The 15852-nt window shown below is 32.9% G+C and overlaps 1 protein-coding gene across 5 annotated transcripts in view; it reads left to right on the top strand.

The window, feature by feature from the left end:
* The window catches only part of LOC128985466 (uncharacterized protein CG43867), a 424696-nt gene that overhangs the window by 335106 nt on the left and 73738 nt on the right, over nt 1-15852 (top strand). For 2 of the 5 annotated variants that reach the window (XM_054404963.1, XM_054404964.1), the window contains exon 2: nt 7828-8028. The exons of the other annotated variants lie outside the window; for them this stretch is intronic. In XM_054404963.1, coding sequence (XP_054260938.1) covers nt 7963-8028 — 66 coding nt within the window. In that variant the 5' untranslated portion in view covers nt 7828-7962. The remainder of the gene's footprint in view (nt 1-7827; nt 8029-15852) is intronic. 5 annotated transcript variants of the gene reach the window in all.

Below are 15852 nucleotides of genomic sequence, written 5' to 3'. Positions count from 1 at the left end.
ATTTTGATTTCAACCGTAGATATCGTTCTGAAAGTACAATTTACGTTTTGGGAAAACGCTAACCTTAAGTACTAAAATTGAAATGAAAACATATGGGTGATTATTTTATCGTCTTTAAAATACGTTATTAGAACGAAATTATCACTGAGTTTTTTTCATCATGAATAATGCAGACCCTCAGTAAATACTGATTTCTTTTATCTTATCTTTCTAGTTATTGTTGATCTTAAAAGAAAAACTTATCACGTACCACTAAATATATATAATTATTTTCCCAGTGTAAATTATTTTTCTACAACTCTTTCTCAAGATTATTCATAACTCAAAGCGTAATATTAAAAGGTGAACAGGTGGGGTGAAAGAGCGTCGTTTTTAATGTAAAGCAGTGTTTTGTAAGTCGAGTAATCAAGCTGGCTTGAACCTTGCCCTACAAGAGGTGGCGGAATATTTCTTAATATTGGATCTAGAGACTTCATTTAATCGTATACTTATGCCACTCCTGCATCTTAATCAGGGCTCTTGATAAAAGTAAAAGAATATTTGCCTTCTTGATTTTTTTGTTTAATTTGTTATTAAAATATACTAAGATATTTTGCATTCGTAGGGTAGTAGTAAAAAAGGTACATTAGTATTGAAAAATAAATTGATTCCTTACTTCCTCCTTTCAAATCGATGGTACAATCATTCTTACATGTTAGTTTAATTGTGTATATCAAAAGGTATTTAAGTAAATTAACATAACAGTTTGGAATTCAAATCTGTGTTAATTTTTAGAGCTGATGAAAAATTTCATAGGTTTTCAAGGTGATCGTTATTTGTCGTATTCTTATTTCGTAGGTATTACTAATACTAGAACAGACCCGGTATGTATCATAAACATAAACAAATCATGTTACTGTCCCGAAAGTATACATTATTTAACATATGAAAAATTCCAAACCATCTGTTAAATGTTATTGGTATAGGATTCGGGCGAGTTATGGCATTTGTTTATGTTTCATACCGATTCCTGTTCTAATATCGTGGTAGGTACCCATTATCACATTTAAATCAATGATTTCGTTAAGCCAGTATTAAACATGCAATAAAATAGCTGTTTTAAAAAGATGTTAAGTCCAATTTATATTTTGTTTTTATAGAATTCGAGTCTAGTGTAACTCTATACCTCATACCTTTCCTGTACAATTCGTCATTTTCACAATAAATTACACATAATCTTTACATTGGGTTACGTTCCAAGCTACTCTTATCCAACTTTCTTTTTCTTTTCCACCATTCCCCGATGCTGGACCCGGTCCAAAATCGCGGTTCTATTCCACTGTTCCACGCCGCGTTGACTCCCTGGACTCCCTTTCCTCAGTTCCTCTGCCAAAACCGCTTCCGTGACATGTCCCACTAATTTCACCCTAATATACCTCCTCGCTTATTTACTGTCCGAGCAGAAAGTTTAACTTTAACTTTTCTAATACAAAAGTTTAGAAGTAAACTTTAAACGATACTTGATGAGGTTTTTATCCCAGTTTGGTAACATGTAGGGGTGAGAATATTAACGGGGAAATGTTGATGTAAATTGTAATTAACGGTATCATCAATCTGACACATACCACAGAAAACGTACTACTATAACCCAGAATGCCAACCGCATGGTAAAAAGCATTAAGCGTTTTGAGAGAGCTTTGCCTGTCAATCGTAGGCAGCGCCACTAGCGTTGCCATGCAATAGCATAGCAACGCTGGTGGCACTGCCTACGGATTGACAGGCAAAGCTCTCTCAAAACGCTTAATGCTTTTTACCATGCGGTTGGCATTCTGGGTTATAGTAGTACGTTTTCTGTGCACATACTTTCTTCCATAAGCTTGTCAACAACCTTTATCATGGGTAAGCGGTGGGAGTAACTATGATAATTTTGTAGGAGAAAATCACAAAAGTTGCAATAACTTTTGAACCGTAATTGTTACAGTAATGGGGTTGCATTGTTTTGTTTAGAATTGTAAGGGCAATAACATATTAATTTTAATCAAAACCGGGGTTTTCCATAATCAGATTTTTTTATTTTATGGGATTCTTTATGGGAAAATAACATAAGTTACAACAACTTTTGAACCGTAATTTTTACGGAAATGTAATTTGTACCATTTTGTTCAGAATCTAAAGGACGAAAACATACATAAATTTGATCAAAATCGTTCTGGATATTTTCAAGAAAATTTATTTTTCCGATATTTTATTTGTTTTTATGAGAAAATAACATAATAGCAAAAAAAAATAAAATGCCTGTAGATACCATGAATTAGTACCTACATACAAAATCTCATCAAAATCGGACTAAAGGTGTGGTCTGTAGCTCTGTACACATCCACACACACAGACATCACTTCGAAAACAACTTTTTTAGGATTCAGGGAAACCCAAAATGGATATATCAACTAAAAACTCAGACTAAAAAGTTTTAACGAAAATAATACTTTCTCCATATACTATTTATAGGGGGAGAAAGTAACAAAATAAGACATCGTATTGCTTTTTCATGGAGAGGTCATGTAATTCAGATATTTTCTCTTCTCTTCTCGTCTCCTTACTTATCTCCCCTTCTTCAAATCGCCAGAAAATATATACCTATTGGATTTCGGACAATTGTGACTGGTTCTACTATTCCATAGAAAACTAGTAAATTGATTGGTAGTATGACCAGGCATTCAAATCAGAAACCAGTTTTGATTAACTCATAATACTCACTAAGTAAAATTGTAATGAATTTCATCCTAAGATTTGCCCCTATTTGATGTAATTACATGATTCTTGACCCCGACGAATTTCATATACTGAGCATTTTACAATGACGGTAAATCACAAAAGATACATGACGTTGGATTTTAGTTAGGGCTTTTAACAACATTAGAAGTAATCTTAGTCAAAATGTGTGAATGTCTTGAATGATATTGAAAAACGTCATCCATCTAATCGATAAATCCATCAAATAATCTTACAACCCTTTTTAAAATCCACAACATGAGTTAACAATTTGTGAATCGTGGCAGTTTATTGAGCTTGCAGAGAAAGTAGAGTTCGTTTGTTCCACTTCTCACGGACCCAAGTTTTCATAATCGACGTCCCAAACTTTTCTCTCCAAGTTGTATTGTGTTAGTGTTGACGGTTTCGGGCTAAATGTTCTCGGCGGTAAATTGTCTTAAAAGTTATCATTTCGTCGCCAAGTTTCTTCAGTTGCTAGAGAATACGACGTTCAGTGGTTTTATACTCAGAGATAAGTGTACGATAAACCTTTTTTTAGTTATTCTAGAAAAATATTGTTATGAACAAAATGTTTTCTGTCTCTCATATTATGTCTATATACAGAGTTTTGTATCTCACATTTATGAGGATTTGAATCCTTTACATTTGGAATTATTTGTATTCCACAATTCTGACGTAAGTAATTAGTCCTTACATGTCAAGAAAAGGAAAAGGATGAAGTGTGATTCTATATCCTGTGTACTTTTACATCGCTCCCAAAAATCATGAGGATACTAATTACCATTGACTATTGGATACAGAAGAAGACATCCCATCTATATGGATCAGCTGTCGCCAGTTTTTTACTAAAAACTAATATTGTTGTGTGAGCCGGTCACTGATTGCTCTAGTGTCTAAAAATCTATTTTGCACCTTTTTTTATTGAAATATTTGCTGGGTCTTAACAGTTGCTATGGATCAAAAAAGTCATTCCTTCAGTTTGACTTAGTAAAAACCATCGTGTAGTCAGCAGAAATCAGGAATTTATATCAGCGCAATCTGTAGAGGGCTCACATCAACTAAGACAAATTTGATTAAAAAGCTGGTGACAACTTTAACTTGTTATTTAGTCAACATTCCTTCAAATCTGAGGGTCGCTGGTTCGATTCCAAGCGATGTCGTTTCTAGACCCAGATGACATTTTTCCATTGGACTTTCACTAATATTATTCATTCCAGGGTATGAACTGTTCCCTGACAAAAACTGTCAAAAATGCCAATGATAGAAACACAAGTAAAACACTCTCACATTTTATATTTCGTCTCCAACGGGGCGTATTCCAGCTCTTGGCATTTGCTCAGGAATCAACACTTGATTAAGTTGATTACTTCAAGGACGTTGAGTAACTTCCCCTGATGCGATGAGTGTTATTCATTTCGCAATTACGACCTAGCCTCTGATAAGTTTGTTATCATTTGACCTTCCTGTTGACCACTTAACCCTAACTCACAATAGGATGATTTATAGTTTAATTAATGTTTTTGTTTACAATCACTGTTTTGTGAGTTTGTTTTTAAATGTGAACATAGGAATATAAGTTGCAAAGACAATTTTTTAGAAAAAATATTATTGTTGTAACTAAAAAAAACGACAACGTTGTACAATGTTTCACACTTATAGAACATAAAGAAATATTTTTAAAATTTTAAATATTATTTTGGAATTTATTTTATGACTATTATAAGTCGGAAATTATATACAAATCTATGTCTATCTGGCGTTAACTTAGAAGCAGCAACAAACCGTTAGAAATACAGCAGAGTACAGGGTGTCCGTTTTTACGACAATCTCGCCATAACCAACGACATAAAGTCCGGTTTTATCTCCATGCCATCGAGTGTCGATTTTATGTCAACTGACGAATCTCGACCGATCGGAAGTTTAATCATCGTAAGGCTGTTCTTTCGTAAGAAACCCTCCTATTGGTTTCATTTTATGCTCGAGTGTCCCATAAAATCAATATGCTGATGTCGATTTTTCATTTAACGTGCCATCGACTACGTTTTTACTCTTTGTATACACTGTAGGTTCAGATGTTTTATAATTTTATAGTTAACCTCTACTGTATCAGTAACGGGGGGATGGATATTTTATTAAGCTGCTTTTAAAGGAGGAATCTTTATTACCGACTAAAACAACAGTAAATAAACATTTTTAGGTTCAAAAATCTATAATGTTTGTTAGGTATATTATATGACTAACAAAATTAAATAACTTCTTGATCAGCATTGTACGTGTTATTAAATTTACGGAAAGTAAATAAAAGAAACGTCTTATAACACTTAAAACATATATTTACGCTTATGCTGTTACTCACAAGACGGTAAATATATGTTTTAAGTGTTATAAAAAGTTTCTTTTATTTACTTTCCGCTAACAAAATTAAGGAGAGCGTGAACAAACGGGCTCGATCTTAGCCAAAGCAGTTGGTTTTTGTCGAGATTTGAACGCGGGCCTTCACGACCAGAGTCTTGCAGTCTAATCTATCAATTTCGAACTACCATATTTTAACGTGGTTTTGTTCAGTATCGATTTGCATATAAGTCATAAGGTTAGCTGATTGAGCTTATATGGTGTTATTTATAACATTTACCAGTCAATAATAATCATCGTATGTTCATTCTATAGTTTTTATTTTAAAACAATAGCATACTTATTTTAAAAATTCCATGTCTTATACATGATTATATATTTATGTCAGCAGCACCAGCACCCCTCCCTTCCACTAGGCTATGTCAGGTCACGTGATGAATGACGTCATCCGTCATAGGCGATGTTTCCCACCCTTGGTGTAGCTTTTAGACTTCCGGCTCATTTTACATGCAAACATCCCCCTTGTAAATCTATAGTTTCTTATTACATTATTTATTTATTATTTTCGTATGTCTTATAGCTTCAAAGTATAAAATTATCTTAAATTCATTTGTTGACGATATGATGAATCTTTTGATTCAAGGTGTGGTAAAATACAAGAATGTTTGATTACACTGTTCGTAATATAGGTTATACTTGTGTTTGGATCCGCTAAAACGTATCTATACATGTATTTGGAAGGATTTAGTTAGGATTCGTTTATTTACACATATAGTTCTTGTAATATTGACAGTATACATATGTGTAATGTTAATTGTAAAATACACAATAAATAGGTGTGTGTTTTATTGCACTTCATATGTTTATATTATATTTCATTTTTTTGAGGTAGGCCTAGACTTGGAAAATGTCAGTTAGGTTACGATAAATTTAAGGATTTATTTGCATTTAAATAATAGTTTGTATCTAGATTTTTACGTTTTACTATATTTTAGAACCAGTTAAAATCTTCTCCTTGTGTTTCCAAGTCCCCTTTCAGCTATTAAAATCATGTGAGATCCCATATAAATAAATTTGGTAAACAAAGACAAATTTCAATTTTTCACATATTTTAACACAAGAAGATTAAACCGTACAGCTGTTGGGAACAGCTGATCGACCTAGTGGTTTCAACAACTTGGTAAGTTTCGAGTTATTTATCAAGTGTTGCGTGTCAAGTAACAGTTTAACATCTGGTCGCTCCTCGCCCCGCCCCTTCTGATAACATCAGCTGATCGACAATAAATCACCAAACAGCTGACTAACTACTTCTGATTTATTGCTTTTTGTTGCCAGGTATATCTCGTCTTATGTGACGACTTGAACTTGGCCTGCTACCAGGTTGATTCGGGAAATCTTATATAGATAAAATATTTTTGACTTTAACTTAGTATACAAAGTATTTTCTGCTTGAATTTTGTTTATCCAATTGTTTGATGTATAATGACTTTTTTTGGTACATTTTAGTATTAAAAATATTGAAATACGTTTAATTAACATTTGAAATTTTTGTAACATATTATTAGATGAGTCGTGTAGAGAGGATTAAAAATATCAATTATAAAATGTACATTACAATATTTCGCAAAAGTCAAACCGCGAAATTTACGAAACAATAAAACATCAACTGAATGTAATGGTTATAACAGTAAGTTTTTCAACCAATAAAAAAGCCTTAGAACAAAGAAACTTGAACAATGATGACTTGGCATAATAAAACAGGTAACAGGTGTGCTTTCAGGTAAAAAGTAAACCTCTTTAGACCTTCTTCGAATAGTAGTTTCAGAAATAACTATAAACGGTTTTTAGTCATTAAAAAAAAAAAACTAAATATTTTTCTCGTATTTTAACTGTCAATTATTGATTGTTGATTCAATAGATTGTTTTTTTTTTGTTTACTTATAAATTATTGATTAACTAAAAAATCCCGATTAGTTTAACCTAGTTAGTAGAAATTTTACAATCGAGGATATGATTTTTTTTTCAAAATTGTAACCTAGTGTTTTTCTAACATTTTACCTCAAAATGTTGGTTTAGACAAAATTTCCTTTTTTCTCTTGACCTGAAAACTTTTTCTGGAACTCAACAAGATTAATCTACTCGGCCGAAAGAAGCCTAACAAGATTTGGGCTCAAAGGGATGGAGGATTTGATTGGAGTGTCCGGAGTTGATCAATGTTTCAAGGCTGTTTATGTAAACGGAGCTCGGTCCTGCAGCTTTCACTTTACATACCTCCCCCCCCTGGCACCAGCCCCAAATAAAATGCCCTTCCAGATGACATACGGCCCGCTCTGAACACCTTACGCACCTATTTCTCACTCCAGTACGGTTCCACTTCGTTCCATTTTGGGAATTGTTTTCGGTAATCGTGCAATCATTTTGGTTAACTAAGTAAACACAGCATCAATACCTTGCATTTTCCTGATAAGGGATTGATTTAAAAAAAGGAGTGTTACAAATTTGATTGATATGGATTTGTGGTCTGACGATACACCCTCATCTTCTTAAAGAATCAACTTCTTTCTAAATACGTCTTTGTATAAATTTTACAATCGAATTTCGTTTTTCACCACTATATTTTTTATAAATTTATAATATTAGTCCACACTACCACAGTTGAAAATCAAGTATTTTTTTTACCCTTATGCTTATAAACAGCGTATATATATATTTTTTTTTCAACAGCCCAACGTGTCGTATCAACCGAATAGTGATAGATACTGGAAAGTGACTAGTGATATGCTAGACCCCACTGTGTTTTGGGTGATTAGTGACTAGTGATAAGGTGATTAGTGACTACATCAGTGATCAGTGACTTCCATGGTGCAGCCAGGGAGGCTCAGACCCGGAGACATGGAGGACTCCGTCGAGGAACTCATACGGAGGGTGAGAATCGCTTTTTAACTTGTGTCTAGATTGGTTGTTTTGAAGCTAAAAAGACATGAAGTGAACAATGTTAATTGTTGTTTTTGTTTGGTTTGGTTGCATTTGTGTGTATATTTTTCTGCCTTGCTTGCTCTTCGCTTAAATTTTATTTGGATGCTGTCTGCAAATCAAAAATTTTTTGTTTGTTAAATCATTTATGAATTTGTATTCCTTCAAATAATTAAGGGTTTAAAATATTTCTGTTTACATTTTGTAACAATATTTTACATCGCATTTTATCATCAAGTTCCAATATTTTTTTAAATTTAGATTTGTTAAATTTATCTAAAGTAGAGCATAATAGTGTTGAAAATGAACCTTTATGATAGACGAGTTTTTAACCCATCACTGACCATCATTAGCAACTCGTTAGATTTGAAATTCATTGTTCCATGTTTTTAAAATTCACAACAACGCATACATAATCACTGAAAATAACCAAAATTGAGAGTGACAAATTCAAAGTTTTCAAGACACAATAATCTTAATGGTAATGACGACTCACGTATTAAATTTTACACTGAAATGTTGAACGATGCCGTGCTCGTTTTCTAGACGATTTCATCCAATTAATGCCATCAGATTGATTTTTTAAACCCGAATTTCCATTTTGAAGTTCGTTCAGAGGTCCGAAATTTAACATGGTTGTATTATTCAAATTGAAGTGTCAACAGCTGTAGTGGTCATCAGTGTAGGATTCAAGCTAGCCAGTGACGTAATTTTGTTTATGTTTATCATTCGCTTATGTTCTAATATTCGAAAGTCCTACTAAGTTACAAACTGTAGTACATAAAGCCGCAAGCCCTTGTAACGGAGTTATCCCACACTGTGGAGTTTGCAAAGTCATATTAGCGATATGTGACAAGCACCCTTAGCTGTAAGTGGAAGGGTTGTGGGTTGAACAAAGAGTGAAGGGCTTAAACACGTCCTGTCTTCTTGAAAAAGAATTACAATTCACTGCTTCTTCTATTTACAACATTAATAAAGAAATAATGGGATTTAACGAGTCATTCCATTTTCAAAGTAGGTAACTGTTCCATAACTTTTAGATTTTTGGCTAGTTTTGAAATACTTTGATAAGTAGTATTGTTGCACAGGTTCATTTACTTACTTTGCCATATAAAAATCTTCCCCCTCTGGATTGAAATTGTATCTTTCGCAAGAATTCATATACTTTGTTTTGGTTTATTTTGGTAGTAAACCACAACAGCTACTTGTTTTAAATAGAGATATTGCAATTGCTTGTCAACCGTGGTGGTGCTTACAAAACATAAAAAGTTGCAAAAATGACGAAATAAAAATGTTATACTTTACAATTCGAGAGGTTCAAACCGAAATAAAATGAAACTGTTAACCATAATTCTAGTTAACTACCTGTGAACTAAACGTCAGAACATATTTGCAGGAATTATGGGTCAGACAATATAAGACTTGCAAATGATTTACTTAACCATGGATAACCGAATTTAAAACGCCATTTTGTCCAGTTCATATATTTACACTTATCGAATAGTTTTTATTTTTGACAAATATCAGGCAATGGCGAGATGGTAATTTGGTACATAAGTAAGGCAAAATTGTGATAATTAATCAGTAAATAGTTATTATTTGACAATAAACTATTGTGATTAGCTTCAACAGGTATGTTGATCACAGTTTAGTTTCCCACCGCTTTAAAAATACTATTCTTATGTCAAAATTTTATTAACGTCACTTTAAAGGTTGTGACTTTGAGAGGGATGAGTGGCATAATTATTTCAAAACTGCTTATGGAACCTATCTAAATGAGATAAAATTTTCACTCAGTACGTGCCCCCCCCCCCCCCCCCCCCCCCACTCCCTTGGAGGTGAAACTCCAAAGTAAAGGCGTGGGTGGATGTAGGAGTGAACTTAAGTATCACTTTGAAAACTAAACTTTACCCTACTAGCTGTAATATCTGTGTTTGGTTTTGTTGAATTCTGTGTCTAATAAATGTGCTTAACGCCGCGCCGTTGTAATTTTACGTTTTTTTTATATCGATCCAAATCCTGGTCTTACCAACGTAGAAATAATCTTAAGTTTACGTTTCATCTAGTATCGTGAAGCCGATATACATTGACTGCCATAGACGGTTTAAATAAAAATCAATCTTGTAAATGACTAAAAATTTCATACTTTTTGTACGTTTTATTGTGCAAGCATATCCCTAAGCTGGAGATCAAAACCATGATTAAACTAATTTAAAACATTCTTTCACTATGATTAAGTTTGTGTAAATATTTTTGTTCATCGTAATCTGTGTTTAACTGCGTTATAGCTGACTAGGTTTAGGCGCAGTTTACAATTTTATTAGTTGTTTTTGTTAACTGTTGTATGATGCTTAAGTATTTCATTGATTAAAGCTAAGATCTACTTTTAAACTAATTGTGTTTTAGTGATTTCAGTTCTCCCGAATAACAAACATTTAAACACCCGAATGTCATATTTACCAACATTATCATTAAAATATTAATTTGCATCCGTGTTATTTTTTTTTTAATGCACCTGTTTAGCAACCTATTACCAATGTTGGTATAATTTTACCTTTACAGAATGATTAATGTCGTCAACATGCCTGTAAAACTAAATCAAAACAAACCAACCAAAAAAAGCACTAAACCTGACTGTATTTTTTTTTATTTCAAAGGTACAACCAATGCACCTTATTTGTGTAGGCCTCTCTTGTAAAAACCCTCTTCACTGGTAGAAAGCTTATTTATGTATCCAGGGTTAGGGCTGCGATTTTGGCGGCAAATCCCATATTGGCTGTCAGTAGGCCTCGTGACTTAGACTGACGTCACTACATCGGTGTGAACAGTCGAATATAGAAATATATACAAAAAGAAGAACATGGGAAATATAAAATAACTATTTAAAAAACGTCAAATTGATATAAATGTGTTCTGTATTCCGCTCACAATTAAACTCAGGTAATAAATTAGATTTTTGTTCAATTAAATGGTCAAATTTATTTCACATTTGCCTTTAAAATAATTTGTATATTTTACAGCAACGTGATGCAATGTTATGTTGTTGTATTTTATTTCAAAAGGGTTCGCAAAATGGTTGTTTGGCGTGAGTTTACGTGTGAACCAAATACAAATGAGGGCAATCTTTAACTTGATGCTCCCCTCTATCAGCTGGAACGTATGTTTGTTAGTTTATGATTGTTGGGGGGGGGGGGTGTGGGGGGGAATCACCCTCACCTCCCCAGGGACGGGTGTTTCCAAAACTGTTCACAGTTAATCAGGGCTTAAACATTTCATTTGGTAGTGGTATAGCACCTAAGGTAATTTTCAAAATATGACCTTTTTATAGCAAAAATTTCATAATTGATGAATATAATAGGTAGGCCTACGTCTAAAACTTAAAACTAATTAAGCATCGTGACCATTTATGTATGTCCAAACACATGTAAAAGCAAAAATATTTCACATTAAAAAACAGCTTTGGAAAAGTACTTATCAAAAATTATTCTAGTATTGGTAGGTGATCCTTACGGTATATAATAAATTTCCAATATTGTCTCTATGGCTTAACGTCTTTTTCACAATTTATGTGTTGAAAGTTAATAGATTTATTGATAGTTTTTTATCTCAAATATATACACGTATATTTATCGTTTCTTGTATATCAAAGAGAAGTTTACCATCCCTTATGTTCCTTCCTGTAGCTTAATTTGTTTACCATGAAATTTACTTGTAACCTAATATGGTACACTTACATATCATAGCAATATATGGCATCTTCATTCGTACAAAAGCATTATTGTTCTTTCGTACTGTTTTGTATCTGCACATCTTGCTATACATTTTTAACTCGACCCCTAAAAAATGTTGTTTCTACCTTAAAAATGTTTACTTGATTGTATCAATTTAAACAAATAAACCTAGTGTTTTCTTGTCTTCAAAATTCAGTAACATTCCCGGGAAAACATAAATATCAAGACAACATTTTTTCTGTGATGTAAAAAACCTCGTACAATCTATTGAACGTAATTAAAAAATCTTGCTCTTCCCGAATACCTTTAAAGATTATTTAATATCTTTTACTATATTGTTTTTCTAAACGAACTTACATAAAGGACATTGGCCAAACGTTTTCCTCTCTAATAGAACGCATCAGATGAAATACATGACTCGGGCCTCCACAAGGGCGCACACTGAGCCCACTTTTATTTCCCCTCTTTGTCATCGCTGGCACTTCCCTTTGTCTCCCACCTGGATGTATGGCTGCATTTAGCCCTTGCATTTCCTCCCTCTCTCTAGGGATTGGTTTGACAAATCCTCCAGCAAATTGTACACAAGACCAATCGGTCGGGACAGTGCCATCTCAATTATCTTCATCCTTCGTTTTCTTGGAATTGAGTCCAATGTGTAATCGCTCGAAAATACGTTTCGCGTGTGCGATGATTTTTGTTGTTGTAGGAATGGACTTTTTGAAAGATTTTACTAGTCTAGGAAACTATTAATGTTTCATATGAACGTAAGAAATGGATTTAGTTTAGTTACGATTTGAAACTATTTATTCTCAATGAGATGATTCCTTTAGTAAGAAAACTGTTTAGCTTTTTGGTGGGTTGTTCAATAAATAAAAACAAATTATTTCTGCCTTACAGTTTGTTGATGACAGCAGATGATTTGTAAAAACAGATGTAGTTTTGGTATCAATTGGGAATCAAAAATATTCTTTGCATTTGGCTTTGTCACTCTGTTAAAAATAGTAGTTTTTAGCGTCTAGTACATCTAAAGATACTGTTAAGAATTTGAAAATTTTAAGTGGACTAAAGTACGATTGTGGTTAGTCAGTGTACCAATAGCATACTTAGTGAAGTTAGTTTATTCAAAATAGCTGGTCTTATGGTTTTAGTTAAAATGGTTTCTTGGACATTTGGGAGGAATAAAGTGTGTACTGTAGTAAGTTTGGAAAGGTCTGTATTTTTTTGAGTCGTACTGGTCTTAAAGAATACAACACATACAAACTTCTAAATTAAAAAGTGTAGGCTATATATAAAAAAACATTTTCCAATTCATATAACAATGCCTTAATATCTCAACTAATACTTTTATTTCATTATTGTAAGTTATTGAATAATCTTTATCAAGTTTCATGGCAATCTAAACAGTTTTAATAACCCATATAACACATATTCCATACCTAAACTATTGTTATAACTGTATTCAATTCAAATTGTACAACTTCTGTACAAAAATTCACGAGCATTTGTGAATGCCAAAATTCAGAGGAATATTGAGTTCACGTTGATATAATTTCTAGGCGTGTTTTCGTAAACAAAGGGCGTGCTGATTGACTGTGAACAATTTGGGGAGTTTATCCCTCTTGCCCCCAGGGAGTGGGGGGTTGCCCCCCTGTCTGCTCCCATCCGCCCCTAACATACGCTAACTGGATTCATACGTGCAGGTAGCTGACAATGTTATAGAACCGTAACGAAATTTATTTACTACAAACTTCTTGTGGATTTTCAATTTTCGAACTATATGCTTTACGTTTTTAAGATCAATTTTTTTGAAGGTTTTGAAGATTAATTGTTACATCTTTTATGAAATTATTCCAGATAGTTTTCCTAGAGTTTGTCCGATATTGCGAATATTAACATCACAGTGAGTAAAATCCGGATATTACGTATTCTCCTAAACCCTCTTCGGAGTGTATATATGTATTTAGGATACTTAGGAATAACGCTAAAAAAACAAGTAAACTTTAGTTAAAGACTACTGCTAAGTTAAAGCACAACATAATTCTTAGTTGAATTTCTTTTGAAGTTACCTTTTACTTTTACTTCTAGTTCTGGTTCTTTTAAGATGGAGCCATTGAATATTGAAATCCTATTTTTACTGTTAGCGTATTTCACATTATATCTGGATTAATAGAATTGCAATTAACTTAAGAATTAAATATCGCCACATTAAAATGTTTGCTTCGCTACCAGTCGAGTGTTTTTGGTTAGTTAAACATCGATTACACATTTAAATTTTCCAAAAATTCTAAAATAAGTTTAACAGTTGTATTCTTTGACTATTAAGTATCCAATAGTTAACGGTTGGATCAGTATTTCGTCTGAATATTGTAAAGAATTATGTTGTGCTTTAACTCAGCAGTAGCCTTTAACTAAAGTTTAGTTGTTTTTTTGGCGTTATTCCTAAGTATCCTAGATACATAAATACACTCCGAAGAGGGTTTAGGAGAATACATAATATCCAGATTTTACTCACTGTGTTGTTAATATTCGCAATATCGGACAAACTCTTCAGATTTAGGCCTACTCCTAAAAGCCTCTTACGCATTGATATTGCACAACAATACAGGATCAGCGTTGATTGTTCAACGATATGAAATGTTATTTTGGCTTCAATTTGATGGATCATTCGCGGTTTTTTTATATTATTTCAGCTTTTAAATAAAGTTCCCATAGAGTATTTTAGATTTGCAGTCAGTCAATGCATTTTTTAGGCCTAATATTTGTATGTGAACTATAATTTTTGGGAATTGTTGTTAACGACTAGTTTGCAACGAAGACTTTCAAATTCTTTACCTTTTAATTTTTGATTTTTTTATAAAAGAGAAAGAAATGTTTTGGTAAGTGAAATCGTAAGCCAATATCCTGTTTCAGGATTATGTTTTGCTCACACGAAATGTTGACTAGGTTAACCTTGAAGTAAAATCTGTTTAGTCCGTTTTAAGTTAGACATCTTGATCTTACTAATATTACAATTGTGGAAGTTTAGATGTTCGTAAGTCACTTTGAGATTCGCGTTAAAACTACTGGACCTATTGAGATGATATTTTGCATGAATATAGGCGAAATACCATAGAAGAACATAGGAGTATTTTTACTTTTAAAATATACTAGAACTCCACCCCACTGGCCTGAAAGCTGTTATTTTATTCTTACGAATACACTTCATTAATATCAGAGTTTTCATATTGTTTTGAACCAGCTGTTAATATTTTGTAGTGTTTGTTTACATTGTGGAAGTTTCATGAAAAAAGATATTTTATGAAAAAAGATAAGGGGGTGCTGAAAAAAACATATTTGAAAAATAGCAATCCGTAATCTCGTATCATATTCTCGTGGGATATTCTATTTATCTATTCCAAATCACAGATTATTTTGTAAAAATCTTTGAACAGCTGTTTCAGATTGAGATACTGTACAGTGTTTTGTGCTCAACTCTTCACAGACTTGTACTCCCGTCCAACACGCTCCGCCAATGCTTTTAATGTTTACCGGTGCAGAATCAACCTCCCCTCCTGTATTATTTACATTTTTCTCTCCAATCTTTGTCAGCGCTTGGTTATTTTACAACACTTTCAAGCTCACATCTCGACAGATTGTGAAAATGAAGTGGATACAATATTTCAAATGTGTTTCCTTGTTGCATGATAGAATGAAGTACATTAACTATCGCTGTAAAATTGTATATTGTTTTATTTTATGTGAGTAGACGCATGCATAACAAACTGATCGTACACTGAAGCATTGTACAAAATGGCTATTGATGTCGACGTGGAATTAAAATATTTAGCCCCATTAAAAATTACGATAAACAATAGTCATCATTTGTATATTCACATAATATTGTACATCAATAGTACCTACAAAAGATAATAATTTTAGTCATTTCGCAAAAAGTGTTTAGATCAAAACCCCCATCCTTGATCAAACATGAAAACCATAAAACACCATTATCATATTCTGAACTATTGAAATTGTTTGATTAACTATCCTACGTTACATGTTCATC

Source organism: Macrosteles quadrilineatus, unplaced genomic scaffold (assembly GCF_028750875.1).
Source record: "Macrosteles quadrilineatus isolate MER2022 unplaced genomic scaffold, UCM_ALF_1.0 Scaffold_2__2_contigs__length_208266976, whole genome shotgun sequence".
Taxonomy (NCBI): Eukaryota; Metazoa; Arthropoda; class Insecta; order Hemiptera; family Cicadellidae; genus Macrosteles; species Macrosteles quadrilineatus.
Note: the sequence above shows the minus strand (reverse complement) of the source record. Positions and strands in the feature narration are given on the sequence as shown.